Source organism: Caenorhabditis remanei, chromosome III, assembly GCF_010183535.1.
Source record: "Caenorhabditis remanei strain PX506 chromosome III, whole genome shotgun sequence".
NCBI lineage: Eukaryota > Metazoa > Nematoda > Chromadorea > Rhabditida > Rhabditidae > Caenorhabditis > Caenorhabditis remanei.
Genome location: NC_071330.1, coordinates 1,938,385 through 1,960,716, shown reverse-complemented (window position 1 = coordinate 1,960,716; position 22,332 = coordinate 1,938,385). Strand labels below are relative to the sequence as shown.

General features: G+C 38.9%; 2 protein-coding genes across 2 annotated transcripts in view; both read right to left on the bottom strand.

The window, feature by feature from the left end:
* GCK72_008529 (uncharacterized protein) overlaps positions 1-1,443 on the bottom strand; it is a gene marked incomplete at both ends in the record, with an annotated part of 1,934 nt that extends 491 nt beyond the window's left edge. The window contains 5 exons of the mRNA XM_003091167.2: positions 1-2; positions 51-419; positions 515-764; positions 1,236-1,326; positions 1,380-1,443. The exon at positions 1-2 is cut by the window's left edge and continues 81 nt beyond it. Of these exons, the coding sequence (XP_003091215.2) occupies positions 1-2; positions 51-419; positions 515-764; positions 1,236-1,326; positions 1,380-1,443 (776 nt within the window). The remainder of the gene's footprint in view (positions 3-50; positions 420-514; positions 765-1,235; positions 1,327-1,379) is intronic.
* A 954-nt stretch (positions 1,444-2,397) lies between these two features.
* On the bottom strand, positions 2,398-4,748 carry GCK72_008528 (uncharacterized protein; the record flags this gene model as incomplete). The annotated part of the gene is made up of 6 exons (XM_003091165.2): positions 2,398-2,523; positions 3,002-3,159; positions 3,209-3,723; positions 3,943-4,356; positions 4,475-4,541; positions 4,592-4,748. The coding sequence occupies 6 exons, from the start codon at positions 4,746-4,748 to the stop codon at positions 2,398-2,400; spliced, it is 1,437 nt and encodes a 478-aa protein (XP_003091213.2).
* Between the last annotated feature and the right edge of the window lie 17,584 nt (positions 4,749-22,332).

Sequence of the window (22,332 nt, the reverse complement as noted above, 5' to 3'; positions counted from 1 at the left end):
AACTGCAAATAATATCAGTAGAGCGCGTTTTCAACTCCCAAAAATCTCACTTTATTCTTTCTCAACATCAAACTAGTGATCCCCTTCACTTGTTGCGTATTCTCCAATTTCTCAATTATATTATCGTTCAAATCCAACGAGAAGAGGCTCTTCAACTCGCTCAATCCATCAATTTTTCGAATTCCATTCTGTGCCAAACACAACGACCGTAATCCGGAAAGCGTGTCGAGACCCTCGATGACTTGTAGAGCATTTCCCGGGAGACTCAACTCAGTCAACCCACTCATTCCCTCTAATCCCTCGATTTTTCGGATTTGATTCGCTCCCAGGAAAAGACGTTTCAGATTGCTCAAATGCCCCAAGTTATCGATTTTTGCGATTCGATTGTCACCAAGTTCCAAGTATTCCAACGCCGTGTTCTGCAAGTGCGCTCTACTGAACTATTTAAAAATCTTAGTGTTGCAAGTGCGCTCTGCCGAACACTCTACAAAAGTTCAAATTTCTCAAAAAAAACCTCTTCCAATCCCTCAATCTTCGTAATTTTGTTATGAACCAAATGCAATTCTTTCAATTTCTTCAACTCGGAAATCCCCTCGATTCGAGTGATTCTATTGTACGAGATGTCGAGAAATTCCACGTTTTTCAGCGTTTCCAAATTCTCAATCTTCTCGATTTGGTTGTCGTTCAAGTTCAAATGAGTCAGTGCAGTGAGACACTGAAGGCTGTCGATTTTTTTGAGCAAATTCCAACGGAGAGAGAGATTTCTGGAATTTTTTTTTGTTTCTTTGCTCGAAAATTTTTTTAAAAAATCCATTTCTTTACATACTTCCTTAAAAAAACTAAATTTAAACTTCCCACCAAAAAATCGGTCCGCAATTTTACGTGGTGGTGTTTTGCAGACAATGTATCAAACTTTACGAGCAAGTTATTATCCTGCCACGTGGAATTTTGAAAACTGATTTTCAGCTGTTCTCAGGTTATTTTCAGCGAATTTTTCGGTACTTTCATGATGAAAATCAATGTGTTTTTCTATTTCTCCCAAAAATTTCCGAAAAATTTTCAAAATTTTATTTAAAAAAATCAAAATTCAAACACCCTCCAAAAAAGACGATCCGCAATTTCTCGTCACAGTGTTTGCGGACAATGTATCAAACTCTACGAGCAAGTTGCCTTCTTGCCACGTGTCATTTTTCAGACCGTTTCCAGCCGAATTCTCGCAATTTCCAATCACTTACTCAATTTTCGGCGTATTCTCAAACTGCCAAATACGCAGAATTCGATGGCGAATCAAGTTCAACTCAGTGATCTCCTCATCGACATTATGAGCTGAAATTATTGATTTTTTCTCTGAAATTCTGAAATGCGATGCGAAACCCAACTAATAATCTCCTTGACAATATCGCCATTTCCCTTATTCGAAACAACTCTTTCAATTTGCAACATCTCTCTTGCGAAATGTCGATTTTTCTCGTTTCCGTCTCATTTTTGGTTGGGAAACGTGGCGATTTTCCCAACGAATCAGAACAGTTCACGTCTGTCTCTAGGCTCTATATTTTTTATTACAAGCAAAATTTGTTTGTAATTTCAGAGAAAATAGGGGGGAGGGGGGCAAGGAATTAGTGAGGAGAAAAGGGGAAGAGATAGAGCCATAGAAAAAAAAGAACAACAGAATCGGTAAAACGATCAAAAGAGAAAAAAGAATTAGGGAATTAATTGGAGAAGAGGTATTTTTAAGCTCGAGACTTATTAAGCCTTGATTAGATGATGATTACATTGATAAAAAGGTAAAGGGAATAGAATTAGTGAGTCAATTTACACATTCACACAGGGAAGGAAATGAGATGAAGAGAGAGAGAGAAAATACATAAACGGGGAGAGAAAGGACATACAATTTCCAACGAGAACCAGCTCTAGTGATTTTTTATACATATTTTTCGAATATGAGGACAATAATAATACAACAAAAAGTGACTTTTGTGCAAGGGGGCGGGGCGAAAGAGATTTCGTTTTTTTGAATACAGAGCCGGCTGCGAGTGTGTGTGTGTTTGTGTGAATATTAGACCCACAGTGGGTTTTTTTCGAAATTTTTCAGAAATTAGATGAGGTTGTGATGCGTTTTTGTGTGTTTTCAGTGGGGGTTCAATTATGTACATATACAATTAAGGGGGGCCGTAACCGGGATTGCTGAATAAGGGGGAGAGGGGGCGGAGTCACACTATAAAACAACACTAGTCAAGTGATAAAAAGGCGGGGAGGTTAATATAGAAAGAGAAAAAAAAGAAATACCCGGAAAAAGTAAAAGATATCAACAATTAAAGACTCCAGGGCATTCTTCTTCTTTAAATTGTATAGAGAGAGAGGATTAGATGACAATACACATAAAGAGGGGGGAGGAGACTATGTGGATGATGCAGAGGAGATACTCGACGTGTTACTCGTACTCGTCGACTGACTCATACTACGGTCACGGAATTGACGAGTCGGAGCTTGTTTCACCATTATGCACTTGTGGAGGAGGTATTCCTGGAAAAAAGATTCAGTTTCAGACATCGAGACCGCGCCCCTTTTGATCGAACAGCGATTTCTTTCCAATTTCAGTGCAGTTTTCTTTTTTTTGTTGCAAAAATCAAGGATTTTTAATTGGAAAAGACAGAAAATTGAACTGAAACTGAATGGAAATAGCTTCAGACTCGTGAACAGCGGTCTAGAAATCCAAGCAGAAAAGTTCGGTGAAATGTTAGCATTTCCGCTCATTTTGACATCAAAAATCGTATTTTAAGAGTTTTCGAATGATTCTCAAGCAAAAATCCATCATTTTCAGCCTATTTTGAATATCAAATCTTTAAAAAATGCGATCTGACCCCCATGGATCCTAAAACTGCAATTTTCAGTTTTTCAGACCACTATTGATGCAAAAATACGATTTTAGTGCTTTTTCGTTGCAAAACAAGCAGAAAAAGCGATTTCCACCCGATTTTCAGCTCCATATATCGTCGCTCACCCCAAACTGCGATGCCATCTCCAAATTCATCTCGCTCCGATGCCGCGCGTCAAACTCGTCCACATCGAACCCGTATCCCGAAAGAAACTCTGCGCGTAGGCGGCGATCTGTGAACACTTTCTTCGAGTGTTCCATGCACGATCGGATGTAGTCAAACACTGGAAAACACATGAATTAAGGGACAATGTCCATCTGAAAATGACTCACTTGGCTGATCAACTCCTTGCGCCAGATTGTGATCCGTCTCGAATGGATCTGCAATACACATTGGATACTTCAACCATCGATCCGGCTTGTATTCCAGTCGCTTCGACACCATCTGAATGATGTTCGACGAGTAGTCAAAGTACGTAGCGTAGTAGTCGAGGAATCCGACGAACAAATCGATGACCGACGCTCGACAACGTCGCGAGCGTGCGGCGTCGACAAACTTCCAGTAGTAGACGTTGTATCCCTGCACATAGACATTCTCGTTCTTCTGATGATTCATTTCTTGAAGACACGGGAGCACGGGGACCGGTTCGACTTGTTGCAGATAGTGAATGAGCATCACAATCCACGCGTACGAGGAGAGCGATCCTTTCGATGCCTCACCGATTCCACTTCGTTTCGCCCATGCTTTGACCCAGACACCGAGTGTCGGTAGTCTCTCGGGATCCCATTTACAGTATTGGTGGAGAAGTTGTGTGTTGTGGAGAGCCAGGTCGTTCTTGTAGCTGATGCTGAAAATTAATTTTGAAGATTTGCAGAGAAAACAGCAATTTTCCATTCAAAAACTTCAAAATGATAGGTGCTCGAGCTTTTGAATTCGGGGGTTCTAGGTCATCGAGTTCTCGCCTATAAACCCAAAATAAGAAAAATCGGCCACGACTGAGTAGTTTAGCCTACTTTTCGATAGGATTTTCTTGACATTTTGAGCTAAAATGGCAGTTTCAACTCACTCAGCCTCCATATCCATATCACTGCTTCTGAACCTCACAATGGGGACCTTCGCATTCACATATCTCTCGTCGACGGCCTTCGGGAAGTCAACCAACGCCTTCGCGACGGCTCTCATCACTCGATCCGAATTTGTCGCCCACGGAGGCGGACTCGGTGAGAACGATAGTGACATATCGACGTCGCAGAATCTGGTGCCGAATCCGTTTCTCGTCGATCCATAAATGTCGAGGACGACGCGACATCCGAAGCACGCGCTGAGATGAACTTGCATTTCCAGTGCGAATCGGTGGAATAGATCTGATTGTTCGGCTTCCAGACAATTGTTCATCCAGTATACATTCATAGCATTGCTCACATCTATCCTGTTGAGATAGGGCATCGCCACGTATGGATGGAGAGCGTCGAACACCGATCTGCAATGAATTTTGATGGTGTTTGGTAGGGAATTTAGGCAACTTTTCGGATATTTTTCAGCTAAAACAACTTCATTCTAGCCCTCTCAAGAGTATCTCATTGACTATGAATTCTTACGTCAATGTGATGTGCTTCAGGGCGTGTCCACTGGTGATGTCATTGTTCATTGAGACGAATGGAAGGCCTGTAAAACACAAAGAATTTCCAACAAATTTCCAGCCAAAAACCACTTACAAAACGCTGCGGGCGGTCTGAGATGGGCGGGTCTCTTGGTGACTGCCAGATTGCCGAAGCACTCGATGAGTGTGGCCTCTGGCATCGAGACGAGTCCATCGTCGTCTTCTGTTGTGTGATCTCCCTCGTAGTATCCACTACTTCCGTTCTGACTCATTTTACACGGAGAGCCCGTCGATTGACGTGTTGGCGACGGCGTCGTTTTCACTCCTTTCACTTTTGGAGACGACAACTTCTGGAAAATGAAATTCTGATATCGATATAGGTACTTCCAGACATTCTGATCTCAAATATCTTCTCAAAATCACGGTTTCTCAAGTTTTTCATTAGAGAATCGAGATTTTGAAGTGAAATTCAGCAAAAATGAACCAAAACGCTATCTAAAAGTGATAAGAAACTTTCAGAATAGCTATTGCTAAAACCGTGTGAATTTTCAGCAAAAAAAGCTGAAACTATCCCCAAATGTCATTTTCAGGTGATTTCGAAGCAAAAACCTCAATTCTCCGGAATTTCAGCATGTGAAACTATTGATATATCAATTCTAGCTAGAATTCCAGAAGGTTTTCAATTAAAAAATTTCTGATTTTTAATGAAAACGAGTCGAAAAAACCAAAATATCATTTTCAGTCAGGAAATACCTTATTTCGAAGCGAAAATCTTAATTTTCTTGAATTTCAGCATGTGAAACTGCTAAAAAGTCATGATTCTGAAACTACTGATTCATCAGTTTATAGCTAGAATTCCGGTAGATTTTCAGATTTTTTAAATTGAAAAATTGGAAAAAACCTTCTAAAAATATCATTTTCAGCCAGTAAACACCTTACCTGGATAACAGTCATTAGTAGTTGTCAGTTGATATTGTCGGGATGGTGTCAGTGGTGTCAAAGTGAATGTGTGTGTGTGTTGTACCGCGTGTTTGAGCTTTTCTAGCACTCCATACTGAAAAAGATACATATATATATAAAATGAATATATTCTGAAAGGGAGCAAAGGTCAAAACGAGGAAATGGTCACGTTGAAATCACCCTTGGCTCAGTGCGCTTGGCACCGTGCCAAACAAATTTCCGAATAACATATAATTCATTATTCGTGTGAGAGAAACAGTGACATTGCTTCATTTGTCATTCTCAGAAGAATGCAACATTTGTTTCTCTTTCAACACGTTTCAATCGTAAATAGATTGGCACGGAGAGCCGGGAAACGAGAGAAAGAGAAGGGAATGTTGCAAAAACCAAGCTGAATATTAATCGGAAGCGACAGGAAGCCGTGAAAAAAGTGAGAGAGAGGTATCGAGAAACACTTCGACATAGAGGGGTGACGTGATTTATGGATAGAAATAAACTTTATTTAATAAAGTTTATTGGTCAATTGGAAAAGAGAGTTTGCAGAAGGGGTGTTGTCAACCGAATAATTTAAAGACTTTTTGCAAAGATTCTATTAAATCTATTGGAAAAATTGGTGTTGAGTACTTTAGGAGAGGAACGCCAGGATTTTCAGAAGAATTTTCAGAGAGTTTAGAGCTCGTATCTCTCTCACTTTTAGCAAAAACTTCAGACTTTCACAAGTTAGCATTTTTGACTTGTAAGAGTTCAGTAGTTTCAGAAGTACAACATTTTCAAGGTTATTAGTGTTTTTTTTTTCTAGAAATAATTGCTGGTGAACTATTTCAGAAAACATCATATTTTTTGTCACTAATTTTGAGGAGTGTTCAGTTTTTTATTTAAAAGTTTTTGAACTTTTACAAATCGAGATATTTCACAACTTTTCAGAGATAATTGGCAATGAACTTTTATAAAAACGTAACTTTTTAAAAAAATTTCGGAGAGAAATGTTCAGCTTTCAGGGAAGATGGAAATCACTCGGAAATCTCAGAACGGCTAAAAATTTTATAGAAAAAGAAACGATAGCATGCCCAAATTGTGCAACAACTGCAATTTCTCAATTTCTTGAGAAGACTCAAAGACCAGAAAAGTTCACTCATCTGGAAACTACAACATCTTTTGAACTCTTCTCAAATTCTAGTGAAAAGAAGAGTTCGATCAATGTGTTTTAGGTGTGGCAAGCTCAAATCAGAAGGTGAGTGGGAGAGAGCTGTTTTCCTTGAGCAGTTTTTGAAAACTGGCTGAAATTCGAAAAAATAGACAAAAATTGGTCAAAACTAGCTTGAGAATGTGAGAAGTTCTCACTGAGGACAACAACAGAATAACGAGCTTTCAAGCGGGTATCAGAAAGATAATCCGTTCTGTTGAGACATTCAGTATCCGTCAAGGAATTATCTGAAAGTCCATTTCCTCCCTTCCACAATGAATAATGCAGTATTTCGTCTCGTTGGGGTGTCCCAGCACCTCCGTCCACTCGCAGTACACTTTGTTTACTGCTGGACTGCAAGCGAACACCCGTCCTCCAAGAATGACAACAATGGAGAGGTGTTTTCATGGCGTGGCCCTTAGTTGGTCAACATTCCTCTCGCATTAGCTGATTATTTTTCAAAACGGCCAACAGAAGCTTAGCGAGAGAGGGATTTCATGGAATATGAATGACAAATATGCTGAAAATAGCACTAGAAATTCCAGGTTTTCAATTGTATTCAACTGAAAAATGAAGTCTTTTGACCAGAGAGGACAATTCAAGTGCTCCGAATAGAAAATTTGCTGAAACTGAGCTAGGACAGCGTCCTCAGCACGTCGCAAAAGGACACGCCCTTATCGGAACTCTTCTTTCTCAGAAGAAGTGCATCAAAGTGCTCCCACGAGAGAAAGGGCATTCTCTGACTAACACGGGTGGCGCACCCCGACATCTGCCCAAAAAGGGTCCACAGAATAGATATTTGGGAGAAAATAGAAAAAAGTGAAAGTCAAACCAATGGCTTCCTGTCGAGGAGCTGTGTGGTGGAACAACGGGAGAAACGAAGAGAAGACAACACTTCCTTTATTCTATTTTCGTGATGACGATGACGACGATAATGTCAAGTCAACAACGAACGATGAAGAAGAAGAATAAGAAAGGAAAGGAGAAGAACAAGAGAAGCCGTAAATGATTTACTATGCATGAGTCTTCTTGATCTGAAAGAAATACTTCTCTATCTATCAACAAGTCGTCGTATTACTCACAGATCAGTAGCTGCAACTCACTTGTAGTTAGAGCTATTGAGGAATGGGAAGAAATGTGCTCTATCTCGATTTCAGCTAAAGACACCGAAAACCTGCTCTCTGATGGTTTAATCCTAACTACGCACCTCTAATCCTTCCCATTCATCACTACTGTCACGTCTTCACATCCAGAAACAGAAACAGTGAAGAGAACAACGTCAATGCAAATGAGATGTGACATTATTGCCCAGACCGCTAACCGATTTTCAAAAAATGGGCAAATCTACTAATAAGATGCATTATCTTCGCGAGATTTCAGACAAGAGATTATATGCTTTTCAATACTGAGTCACAGGGAACTCGAGACCTAGATTAGGCTACGCGGAGCGGGACAAAAACCACGTCTAGAATATCAAATGAGCCAAAAAAGACCTCCCTGAATACATCATGAGAACTACAACTCCATTTTTGAAAACGGAAGGAAAAAAGTCCATCAAACTGGACATGCGAAGGAGAGAAGGATAAATAAATAAAAACTTGACGTCGTGTGTTCGGTGGTGGCGTTCAACTGAATCCATGACAACATCTTATTATTTTTGACGGATTGGTGGGAAACGTATATTTTTCATATTTCCTCCGCCAGAAAACATGACTTTTGAGGATGATGAGCGATTAAACCGAGGTGAAAATGAATTTCAGACAAAGAAACTCTCTCTACCATTGTGAAAAGCACAAAGGCGAATTCCAAGGAGGGAACAAAATGATGGAGAAAAAAAAACACGGGCAGAGTGGAGAGGAGAGTGCGATAAAGTATTTACGCCTTCTGTGCATGTCTCGCTGACCCCCGTATGTATACGTGAATGGGTGCGTGTGAGTGTATGTGTGTGCATAGCCCTAATATGCAAACGGGAACATCTGCTATCCCGTAGTGGAAGACGTCTTATTCTTTATAAGGAGGCGTGTATTCGAAATGCACTATGGAGGAGGAGGAGGTGACAGACCGCCAGCATAATGAGCGGGTGGGACGGAGGAATGGTGAGAAGAAGAACAAGGGGTAATTACTGTAAGGCGGTGAGTCTCTCCTAGTCATTTTTGCTGAATCTATCGATATTTTGTCAGAATTTTGGAGATTTGAAGGTGAAAACTTCACTAATCAGAAGAAACTCTGACGCAATCGATGGAAAAACTGAGAATCAAGATTTCTAGATTCAAAACTGATTTTGTAGTCAGGACAGTTTGAGACTGTAGTTTTCTAGAATCTGGGAACTTGACGAAATTTCCAGATTTTCTAGGTTCGCCATCTCATCTAGACTCTCTTCTATCAATTTTCAGCAAAAAACCACCCCTAAACTACAAAAAACTACTCTCTGTATAACAGAAACCGTAACAAACAATAACAGAGCGCTCCTGCAGTCTCTCACTCTCAAGAGAAGAACATCCGCGCCCACTTCTCTACCAGAAGAACGTAGAGATAGTATGGTGATGAGTGAAGGCGACGACACAAATAAACAACAACACACCAACTTTTGTCTTGTCTCGCAGTTTTCTTGAATATAACTACTAGATGGACAGACAGAAGGGAGAGAGAGACGGGGAAAAAGGGAAAACAGGAAGGAAAAAGACGCAATTTGAAAGATGAGGAACTGTAATTCCAAGTTGGAGAGAGCATGGACAGTTTTTGTTGGAATTCAGAATGACTTCACAAAGTTTCAAATGAAAATTTGAGCCTGAAGACGCGTTTTTTCGCTCTTTTTGAGAAAAGAGCTGATAGAAACTGAGATTAGATCCGATTTTGTGGAGCTCAGTTAATCTTCGACTTACAAAAGAGTGAGACAAATCTAATAGGCTTAAATGATTTTCAGAAAAAAAAAACAGAAACTCAAGCTTCACTACACTAAGCGATTCAGAGAGAATTGTTAGGTTTAGCTGTAAATTTGAAGTCGGAAATTCATTTTCCGACTATTTTGAGAATCCGAACTGATTTTCGAGCTTAGAAATAGTGGAAAATTTATAAGGACCTAGAATTCTTGCATCCTACCAATTCTAAGACTCCGTACAAAGCTTAACTTGAATTCCAGACAATCCTAGAACTCCAGAATTCCATCTCCTCACCGTATTCGTTCGCTGAACACCACCCCCTCCTTCTCTACTAAAAATCCCCTCGAAAAACATCTCATATAAGCTATAAACCTAGTAATTAGTGGATGACTGAACACCAGAAATCGTTAACCGGCAAAAATACTGAAAACGACTAGTTTTCACAACTAGAAAACATGAAAACCAACGGAAGAGATACTGAAAAGATGAAAAGGCGGAAATTGAACGAAAAATTGAATTGAATTGGTCAATCAGGGAGTGAGATGTGCGAAAAAGTTCCGCCTTTTTGTTGTTAGACCTAAAAACTCTGATTTTCGTGCCTAGGTTGTGCAATATTTCATCTAGGTTCTTCACCACGCCCACCAACTGTTCTTGAGAAAAATGGATTTTTCAATATAGTTTTTAGGCCATAAAAATCCAAAAAATTCAAAAAATCACGAAAAAATAGAATCGATTCAATGAGCAAATAGTCTTTCAGCAGACACAATGGGGGGGCTCGAAAAGTCAATAAAGGGGGTCATTTTTGGGGTGTTTTTGATGGGAAAATAGCTTTTCGAATGGAAAAACTCAGTATTTGATAAGGAAATGCACCTGTTCAATATCAATTGACTGGTCAATGGTGACGGAAATTAAACATTTTCAAACTTTGTTGAAAAAGGACATCGGAAATCGAAAATTTCAGTCTGCACGAGGATATATCGTGATGGGAAGTGATGTTTCGCAGTTTGAAATCAAAGTTTGGTCAAAAACTAAATTTCTGAGAGAAAATTGTGGGTATTACTAGGCGAACAGGTGAAAATTGGTGACTTTCGAAGCTGGAGTAGTGAAAATTAGGGGTGTTTTCTAATTTTTAGGGAGAAGCAGCTCAGTTTCGGAATTTCTACCAGGATATTTCAGAAAAATTGGTTTTTGGACCCAAAAACCAAATTTTCAACAAAAAAGGCATCGAAAAACTAAAAAACTACAAAACAGCTGTGTAAACCGGCAAGACTTTGTTTCACCAAAGTTTCACAAAGAAAGTAAAATTTTCGAATTCTTCAGAAAGTCTGAAAAACTACAAAATTTCAATGAAAAACCTGATTTTAACCGGTTTTGAAGTCAAAAACTCGAAATTTTCACATTTTCTGGCGGGAAAACTGTCAAAATTCGTTAAAACCTACCAAAAACTCGAAAATTCGGCGAATTTTCAGAACAATTTCTCCAAAAAATTGCAAAAATGTGCTTGAAAATTCAGTTTTCATCGTGAAAACCTAAAGTTTTCCGCATTTTTGCGAGTTTATACCAAAATTGTCCGAAAATCGCAACTTTTTAGTGAAGTTCCGCCCCTTTTTCCGAATTAACCTGCTATTTTTCTAAAATTTAAACGAAACCTTGTCAAGTTTTCTGTAAAAACTACTCAAAATTAGAACGTTCTCAAATGAGACTCCCTAACACATCACCTACAACTACACACCATCTCTGTCGACCTTTAAAATAAAATTTCCCCAAAAAACACGAAAATCGTATCAAAAAATTCCGAATTTTTCCAATAAAATCCGGGAAAATCATAATTCTCTGAATGGTCGGATGGATCGGATGAAACTGACATTTTTAGGATACGAAAATGAGGGAAAATCGGGCGGAAAATGTGAGGACGCAATGAGGGGCGAGAGAGCACTGGAAATCAGGAGGGTGGGCGAGAGAAAGAGAGACAGTCGAGAGAGAAGAGTGATCAGAGAAGAGACGGAAAAGAGAGAGAGAAAACCAGAAAATGAACATGAACAGTCGATTTCGACGCGACGGAGAAAAAAATAGAGAAAATTTGGGGAAAAATGAGAAAGAATCACCGTTTTACCGACCGAAAAAGGTGGAAAAAGTTGGAAAAAAGTGAATTTCTCCACTTGAAAACAAAAAATTCATTGAAAATACAAAATATGGCGGGCGTTGGTCAAATCTTTACGTCGGGCACGTTTTGATCTATTTGTCGTCTGGTCTCTTGCAGTTCGCGCCGAGGCGAGAGAACCATTGCGCCGAATGACGCAACGGATTCTTTTTCATGCTTTTTCGCCGGTTTCCGCAAGAGAACTCATCCGACTTCATGATTTTTTGGTGAAAAATCACGAAAAATCATCGAAAATCATCGAAAATTCACCGAAAACCGCTAAAAATCATAAAAATCCCGGGAAAAATCACCAAAATCTCAAAACTCAAAAAATTTAATTTAAAAAATAACGATGTAAACCTGCTCTAATGTCAACAACAAATTAGCGGGAACGTCAAAAATTCAAAATTTTGTGTTAGATGTGCAGGTTATCTCAGGTTACGGTAGGGCAGTTTGAATTTTCTACGTGGATTTCGGGTTGGAAAACTGAACGATTTTCGATGATAAAAAATGGTTTTAAGCTGAAAAAATGCGAAAGTTCCAGAAAAATCAATGAAAATCATAAAAAATCGCTTTATAATAGTGTTTTTGTCAAAAAATGTCGAAAATCGAAGAAAAAAATTTCCTATGAAAATTTAGCGAGCAAAATAGTTTTTTGGGTGAAAATAAGTAACAAAACTCGGAGAAACCGACACAAATTGTCTAATTATCGCGGTTATCGTGTTTTTCGAATTAATTTCGATATTTAATAAACCGTGCTTGTTAAAATTGAGTTTTTCTAGTAAATTTCGCTGAAAAAAAGGAGTTTCTGAATGGAAAAGTAAGGTTTTTGCGTGTAAACAGTAGAAAAAATAACTAAAAAGAAAATTTACAATGAAAAATAATTATTTCTCTCAGATTTTCCTACTTTTTCGTGCCTGTTCCCTAAAATCTCCCCAAAATCTCTTCCAAAATTCAAATTTTCCCATTGAAAACATCAAAAACCATCCGATAAATTTCTGTTTTCCCATTTTTCCACCCCCAAAATTTTCATGTAAAACAGCTTTTTCTCTTATCAAATCTTCTCGTTTCCAACCTTATCAGCGAGAACTCTAAACCGTAAACACTCGGAATTCTGGAATCGAAAAAGTTGTAAAAGAGACGTTCCGAGATTAAAAATCGCTTCTCGAAACTACTCTTTTTCTCTTCTCAGCGAGACACGCAGAGAGATAGAAAAGTGATCGGTTGGCTCCTTTTCTTCTTCTCCTCCCGGGTAAACACACACCGGGAGAGGACTCGTTGTGTTTCGTACACTTTCTCTCACTTTTCTCCTGATTTTCTTCATTATTTCGTCGGTTTACTATGCGAAAAGTAAGAAAATAAAAGAGAGTGGGCAGTGTGAGAAGTGATGGCGCTTGAAGGAACTAGATGGCGAATTTTTTTCTAGATAAAGGATTTTCCAAAAAATCCAACCAAAAATTGTATTCATATCAAAAACCAACTCATAAAAAACGTAAGATCCAGCAGCAGATCACAAAAAAAGAAAATAATGGCGCAGAGAGTGAGGACTGAAGTATGGGACTCTATAAAAAAATATTAAAAACAGAAAGAAATTATAAAAAAAAAGAGCCGTTCACTAGAAATGGGATAGACTGGGGGTGGGGAGGGATGATATGCTTTAACGGGTAAGACATTCGATAAAGTAGGGTTGTAATAATTAAAAAAGGAAATGATTATAGTTGGATTTGAGGGGGGAGGTTTAGAACTGGAATATGTTCTGGATGTAATGGGAAACAGCAGGGAGAGATGGATACGAATAGGATAGGGGGGAAGGCGAAGAGAGAGAAAAGAGGAAGAATCCAGTTTAACGACGATGATGATGATGTATCATGTGGTAAGGATCACTTGCGGCTGTGGAATGTCTGAAAATTTTTAGAGGGATTATTTTCAGTAATTTTAGAAACTGAAATTTAAAAATGAAAGGTTTTAGCTATGTTTCCCAATTGTCTCAAGGCTCCGCCCACAAAATAGAGGCGGTGCTTGAAACTGAATTTCCAGGTTTTTGAAGTTGAAATTTTTTCTTCACATTTTCATAAAAGGCACATAATCGAAGCTCCGCCCACTATTTTTTAATCGGTATCGGTGAACTTTGTCGAATAGGCTCCGCCCACTAGGTGGGTGGAGTTTTGTTGAACTTAGGCTCCGCCCACGTTTCGCGTTTTTTGCCTCCAGCAATTGTGGGCGGAGTTGATCGCAGGCTCCGCCCACAAATCAATAAATAGCTAAAGATTCTCCAAAAGGGTCACGGTTTCTGGGTAAACAATGCGGCAAATGTGCAAAATTAGAAAAAGTGGGCGCGGCTTTACCTATAAATGGAAACTTTTTGCGCTTGGGACGTTTCGAAACCGGACGTTTCGAAACCGGACGTTTCGAAACCGGCCGCTTCAAAACTAAGCCACTTTAAAACCAGTTTCAAAACGACCCAATTCTGAATCCCAAAAAAAACCATCAAAAAGTACATAACTTTACCCTCTTATGAGAGATCAATCGATCACCGCCAGCCGGCGTCGAGTCATCTGAAGTCGCCCTGTAATTCCGATATCCCTCATTGGATCGATACGACGAATTGGTGGAGTTCGATCCGTATCGTCGGCGTGCGTCTTTTCTGAAAATGGAAGATTTTATCTGTGATCCCCCCAGAGAGTTTCGAATTCTCACATTGGTTTCAGTGGACACGACTCGAAAAAGTGTCCTATCCGATGGCAATTATGACATTGTCGATCCGACGGAGCACTCCCTTGATGACACTTTCGGAGAAGTTGATCCTGGTAGTTCCGGACGAAATTGAAGTCTCGGACGACTGTCGGTTTTTCAGACATAAAGACGGCACGCGAGTTGATGAACACTTTCATGATGAAGACGAACACTGAAAATAGGGGATTTTTTTGGAAAAACGGGTCTTTTGGATTCAGAGGGTTTATCGAAAAACTGGCGCCATAAGGATTCTGAATCCAGTTTCAGAATTCGCTCACTAGGGAATGTTCCACTTGGCCTTTCAAATTGGCTCATATCCCATAAGGTACTTCTGAACACGCTGATTCCGAATATGGAATCCAATTTTGCTGAACGCTTCGTTGAACTGAGATATATGCATTTTAAGTCATTTCTAGTGCAAAAATCGCATTTTTCAAGAGGCTGAAAATCAATTTTTCTATTTTTTTTCTGTGTAATACGTGTGAATTGAGGATGAAAAAGCACATTTAAAACTTTTTCTAGTAAAAACGGTTTTCAGGAAAAGTTTAATCACGACGGTGCAAATGACTAAAATGAAAGTGATACAATTATTTCCCTGAAAACTGTTTTTACTAGAAAAAGTTTTAAATGTGCTTTTTCAACCTCAATTCACACGTATTACACAGAAAAAAATAGAAAAATTGAGTCTAAAATTGATTTTCAGCCTCTTGAAAATGCAACTTTTGCACTAGAAATGACTTAAAATGCATATATCTCAGTTCAGTGAAGCGTTCTGCAAGATTGGATCACATATTCGGAATCAGCGTGTTCAGAAGTACCTTATAGGATATGAGCCAATTTGAAAGGCCAAGTTACGTCTGGAACATTCCCTAGTCAGAAGTCAGAATGAACCGAGTTATGAAGTTTTTGGACTGTGAATTGTGCAATTTTCAGACAAATCGTCTCAAAACTCGGTTTATTTTGAAATTGAGCAGATTCTGAAAGCAGATCCAAAATGCTGAAGACACTGAAGTCCCAATCATATGGGTTCATTCTGAAAACTGAATTTAAATGTCATTTTCAGACGGGTTATTTCGAATTGCAGATCAAATCCAACTGAATTTGGGGGCGGAGTCTATACATTGTAACGATTACAGACTACATTTATATGAAATCTATAGCTGATTTCTTGGGGATTCTGAATATGTTCTTAAAATCGCTCCAATCTCAAAATGAACTCTTAAAACAAAAATTTTTGCGATTTCCAGACAAAAAGATTCATAACTCGGTTCTTTTCGACATTGGAGCGATTCTAATAACATATTCAGAATCCCCATGAAATCAGCTACAGATTTCATATAAATTTTGTTTTTCAGACGGTTAAACTGAATTCGGAGGCGAAACCTATACTTTCTAACAATAACATACAAAATTTATTATTGTTAGAAAGTATAGACTTCACCTCCAAATTAAGTTTGACCGTCTGAGAAACAAAATTTATTTTGAAATCTGTAGCTGATTTTATGGGGATTCTGAATATGCTATCAGAATCGCTTCAGTGTCAAAATGAACCGAGTTATGAGACTTTTTGCCTGAAAAAATCTGAAAATCGCCGAAATTTAAGTCTAAAAGTGACATAACTCGGTTCATTTTCATATAAATTAATAGCTGATTTAATGGGGATTCTGAATCCAGTTTCATAATTAGAGCGATATGAAAATGAACCAAGTTATGACACTTTTAAGCATGAATCTATGCGATTTCCAGACAAAAAGTCTCAAAACTCGGTTCATTTTGGCATTGGAGGGATTCTAAGTACTTATTCAGAATCCTCACTATAAATTTCATATAAATTGTCTGTCGTTATATAAACTTCGCCGCCAACTTGAGTTGGATTCGTCTGAAAATTTCATTCAAATTTAGTTTTTCGAATGAAATCATCAGCATTATGAATCTATTATTAGAATTCACTGAATATCAAAATGAACCGGGTTGAGACTTTTAAGCATAAAATTATGCGATTTGTCTGAAAATTCCATAATTCACAGTCTAAAAACCTCATAACTCGGTTCATCCTAACTTCAGAGCGAATTCTGAAAACAGATTCAGAATCTTCAAAAACCCGCACTTTTCTTAGTGATTCCACTGCTCAAATTGTGATGCAAATCGAATGGATCCTCAACACAAAGTGGGCGTGGCCAGTCTTTCTCCATCTTCGACAATATCATTTCTCGTCGACACTGGACAACAAAATTGCGGAAATCGAATCGAGAATAGTAGTCGAAGTATCCGATGAGCAATTGAGCACACGATTCCTTGTTTTTCGGCCATGTTTCTAGCAATTGGCTCTCCACTTGAGCATACGATGTATCCCAGTTTTCGACGAGTCTCTTCTCGTCGTTATCACTTCTGAAGTCCTCTTGAAGACGTGGAAGAACCGGTGGGTCACAGTTTTGGAGATACGAAATGAGCATGATGATATGGGCGTATGAGCTCAGTGAGCCACGTGATGCGTCTCCAATGTCACAGTGTTTCGCCCACTGAAATGGAAATTTAAAAGTTGTGTGTGTTTCTGTTTATCCCGATGTCAATGATAGCCCAGTACCGGTAAAAAAATTTTGGACTCCACCCCTAAAACAAGAGTGTAGGCGCTTCTTAATGATGCCATTTTGACCATGAAAGCCATTTTTTTACCCTGAAAATGTGGGCGGAGCTCCAGTGGCTCCCGAAAATTTGTTCAATCTTCATTAGAAGATATCATATCGTTATCTAGTGATCGGAAATCTTTAAAAAATTAATAGATACTGGGCAAAAAATATAAAGTTTGGCCAAGGATTTTCAAAAAAAAAAACTTTCGCGGGCTGTAACGCAAGTGCGGCAGGGAATTGTGGGCGGAGCTTAAACTGCAAGCGACAGGGTTGAAAGAAATTTCGCTGAAACTCGTATTTTAATCGATGTTTCCTAGCTGTATATCGATTAAAATACGAGTTTCAGCTGAAATTTCGCCGCTTGCAGTATAAGCTCCGCCCACAACTCCCTGCAGCACTTGCGTTTCAGCCTGTGAAATTTTTTTGAAACTCCTTGGCTAAACTTCATTTTTTTTCACAGTATTTATAGCTCCGCCCACATTCTTCTGGTCAATAGTGGGCAAAGCCTCCATAAAACGCGCCTACACTCCTGTTTTGAGAGGCGGAGTCAAAAATTTAGGTAGAAAAATTTCTAGACTTTTGGGTACCGATATAATCACTATAATACCAACAAAGCTCCGCCCTAAATTTCTGAAATTCAATTTCATGTCAAAAGTGGGCGGAGCCTCGATAAAACGTGCTTGCACTTATGTTTTGGGGGCGGAGTCTAAAATTTATATGGAAAAATGTCAGACTTTCGGGTGCCACTGGAGCTCCGCCCACATTTTCAGAGTCAAAAATGGTTTTCATGGTAAAAAGGGTATCGTTAAAAAGCGCCTATATTCTTGTTTTGGGGGTGGAGTCCAAAATTTGAATTTAAAATTCTAGATTTTTGGGCTCCGCCCCTTTTCTGGCCAAATGTGAGCGGAACCTCGACAAAACGCGCCTATGCTCTTGTGTTGAGGGGCGGAGTCTCAAATTTAGATGGAACATTTTTAGATTTTCGGGTGCCATGAAACTCCGCCTCCATTTTTCTTGTCAGTAGTGGGCGGAGCCTCCGGAAAACGCGCCTATACTCTTGTGTTGAGGGGTGGAGTCCAAAATTTGAATTTAAAATTCTAGTTTTTCGGGCTCCGCCCCTTTTCTTGTCAAAAGTGGGCGGAGCCTCGATAAAACGCGCCTACACTCTTGTTTTGAGGGGCGGAATCAAAAATTTTAGCCAGATTCCCTCCCCTCTCACTCACCCGCTTAATATACAGAGCCAATTTGGCGAATCGATGATCGGGTGTCCAGAGAGTGTACTCTTTGAGGAGTGCAGTGTTGTATATAGCCAGTATGTTGTAATAGGAGATACTGGAAACATGTGGACTTTTTGAAAATTTTTGAATTCTATGAAAAATTTCTCCATTCCGATAGAATTTGCTGTTAGAGTAACATTCTCTTTGTCTCCTCTCAACACCTTTTCATCTTACCGCTCTTTGTCTTCTTCTATTTTACTATTTGCGTTGTTACTTGGCTCCGCCTCCGTGTTTGGTATAAAAGAGGAGGAGGAAGGCGTCAATGTAACTTAAAAAGGTCTCACTATTGGGTTTTTATTCAATGTATCTCACTTTTGGCTCGGTTTTAAATAGTCCCTAGTTTCAAAACGTCTTATTTATTCGGTTTCAATACGTCCCCATTTTTAATATCTCTAAGTTCTGAAGTGTCCCGGTTTCAAAACGACCTAGACACAATTTCTGAACGTCCAGTTCCAAGTTGTCCGAATTCTCAAACAGCCAGGTTTCGGAACGTCGATTTTCAGTGTCTCATTTGTTCGGTTTCAAAACGTCACGATTTCAAAATGTAACGGTTTTACAACGTCTTAGTTACGTCGTATCCCAATTCTAAAACGTCTCGGTTCTCAGTCAATTTTCAGCATTCAGGATTCTAAAAACGATCGATTTCAAAATGCTTCAAGTTCTAGATGAAAATACTGTAATTTAAGATGAATTCGAGGTATTTTTTTGATACAATTCAGTCAATTTCAGAGCATTTTCAATGACTTTTCGACAATTTTCCGCTAGAAAGTCTATTATTTGCTACGATCTATCTAGATACAGTCATAGAGTCCGATTTCTCCCCGATTTCTAAATTTCTCGGTTTCAAATCGTCTCAGTTTTCAAATTTCTCTGTTTAAAAGCCAAAAGGACCAATTTCGACCGATTTTCATGCTAGTTTTGACAATTTTCAGTCAATTTTCAGCATTCAGGACTCTAAATTGATCGATTTCAAAATGATTGAAGTTCTAGATGAAAATACTGTAATTTAAGATGAATTCGAGGTATTTTTTTGATACAATTCAGTCAATTTCAGAGCATTTTCAATGACTTTTCAACAATTTTCCGCTAGAAAGTCTATTATTTGCTACGATCTATCTAGATACAGTCATAGAGTCCGATTTCTCCCCGATTTCTAAATTTCTCGGTTTCAAATTGTTTCAGTTTTCAAATTTCTCTGTTTAAAAGCCAAAAGGACCAATTCCGACCGATTTTCAGCCTAGTTTTGACAACTTTCAGTCAATTTTCAGCATTCAGGATTCTAAAACGATCGATTTCAAAATACTTGAAGTTATAGATAAAAAATGCTGTAATTTTGATGAATTTCAGTAATTTTTTGGCAATTTCCACTTATGAATTTCAGCTTTTTTCAACTGCTTCATCTGGAAAACTCCATTTTTCACCTATTTTTAGTTCTATGACCCCGTTTTCTCCCCGATTTCTAAATTTCTGCGTTTCAAAGAACTCACTCCGCATCAATATACTCATCATTGATAAGTAACAACTGAAACTTCACAATCGGCACCTTCGCCGTTGTAATCGATTGCACTCTCCTCACCAATCCACAACTCCTCAGCACTCGTTCCGTCCTCAGAATCACTTCTTTCGGCGTCCGATCCTTCGGAGGCGTGTCTCCAGATCCAAATCTCAAACAGATATCAATATCGGAGCAGTTGACACTCAATCCAGTCATCACACTTCCAAATATTGTCAAGTTAACATCATTCTGATACTTTTCCTTCATGAATCTCTCTAATTCCGTCTTTCTCTCTTCCATCAACTTCAGCCTCGCATCATTCAATATATTCTCTTGATAATATTTATCAATGATATCATCAATATCTTTCAACTCTTCAGGAGTCCTCGCCTCATACTTGATAATCGGTGGGATCTCCATCATCGGACACTTCTCAACACAATGACTTCCGTCACAATGGGTACACTTCATCTCCATCTCGTAGCCACCGCAGAACAGATCAGATGAGAATTCGAACTGGAATTCGTATTGATGAAGTCGTTTCGCTTTGACTGCGATCTCCTTGAAGTCCACATTCTCCTTGATGAAAAACTCCTCACAACAGATTTGTTTCTCGGCGACTGGGATCGCTTTTGTCTTGACGAACGTCGCCGTGGTCTTCTGAATCGTTGATTTTGATGGCGTCGTCAGGATTGCTGAGGATTCTGATGTTACTGTGGTGATGTCAGGCTTTGTTGGGACGACGGATTCTGGAGCTTCTGGAGCTTTCGAAGCAACTTCTGAATCCTTGACGTCGTCTGAGGCTTCTGGAGCTTCTGGCTCCTCAACAGAACGTATACACATCACGATGGCTTCTGAAGTCTCTGGATCGTCTGGAATTGATGCATCCTTCTCCTTCTCCACCTCATTCTCCTCGATTTCAGACATGACCATCGATTCGTCCTTGATTTCAGATTGTTGTGATACGAGGTCCTGGAAAATTTGAAATTTTGAGACTATTTTCAGCCAAAAATTGAATGATTTCCATGAATTTTCAGCCAGTTTCATACAATTTTAGATGAATTCTACTCAAGCTGAGAGTAGACCTGATATTTTGAAAACTGGAGTTTTCCAGAAGAAGCAGTTGAAAAAAGCTGAAATTCATAAGCTCTAGCTGAAAATTGTCAAAAAGTCTGTGAAAATTACTGAAATTTATCAAAAATAACCTCGAAATCATCATAAATTACAGTATTCATCTAGAACTTGCATTTTCTAGAAGCATTTTGAAATCGACCAATTTACCGTCCAGAATCATTCGGAACAGCTGAAAATTGACTGAAAATCTGTCGTAACGCGTAGAATTGAGTCATAACTCAGTCTAATGAAATTGTCACAGGCCAATTTCTGACCTGTCTCTTCTCCCTTTTCCTCGGGTTCTATCTCTCGATTAAGAAGATTTATTATCATCTGCCCCGCGGGAGTGTAAACAACCTCGGGCAGACACACCCATCTCTCCTTTACATTCGGCATTAGATATACACTCACTGGTGGAAGATGGTGACCACAAGTCACTCTCTTTCCTATACCGGTCAATAAAGATTGCAATCTACAACGAATGTAACTAAAACAGACAGAAATGTTAAAAGGATGAGCAGGCGCATTCATGCCTTTTACATGGAAGTCCCACCTCGAGTAGGGTGATAAAGTTGGCGCCTATTATTCAACTTTATCATCTGCGAACTCTTGGTGCTCGCAGGATTCAAATTACTCCTCAGTGCTAACCGCTACACCCACTGGAACCACCCCTATTTGAACCCAATCACCCCATTTCTACTATTCATGCTATAACTTCTATTATATTACTCTAATACTCATCGTCGTCAGTCTCAGTGCAATGCAGTTGCGATGTTCTCGATTTCAATCGATCGCGGATTTTGATTTTGGATTGTTTTGGCTTCAATCAACAAGAGGATTGGCCATATGTATGTGAAAAGCTGTCAAGGATCTTCAAAACTTGAGAAGGAAAGTCAATATAATTATAAATTTTTTAATACCATTTTGAAAATTCCCCACCCCTAGAGGATACAGAAGTTCCCTAGAGTGAGTGTAGGTTAATGAGCGGATGAGCACATGCGCGGAAGCGCATGGTTATTAAGTAATTAAGTGTTCAAAAATTTCAACAGCAAAAATGAGTCTGATTTGAATAGAACCAATAATTGAGAAGATTGTTCCCCAAATGTTAATTGAATTGTATGACACAGCTTAAAATTTTTATTATTTTAGAATGTTTGATTTTCTTCTTGTAGATATTCGCCTCAAAACATTATAGTTTATTATTGTTTGTCTCCGCACTTCCTAACGCCGCCAGTTTGACGAAACTTCGGTCACTAGATAAGATTAGGGCAATAAGACACTATGAGAATCTGATTTTTGTATTTGAGACCCTGATGACGATTGTTTATTTTTGTGTATTTTATGTTGTTTTATAGTTTGTTTCACTGTTTTAGGCTCTCTTGAACTGTTTTACCCCTTTAAAAAATTCAAGTTGGTTGACGCTTCGGGACGAAGCAGCTCTCGAGAGGA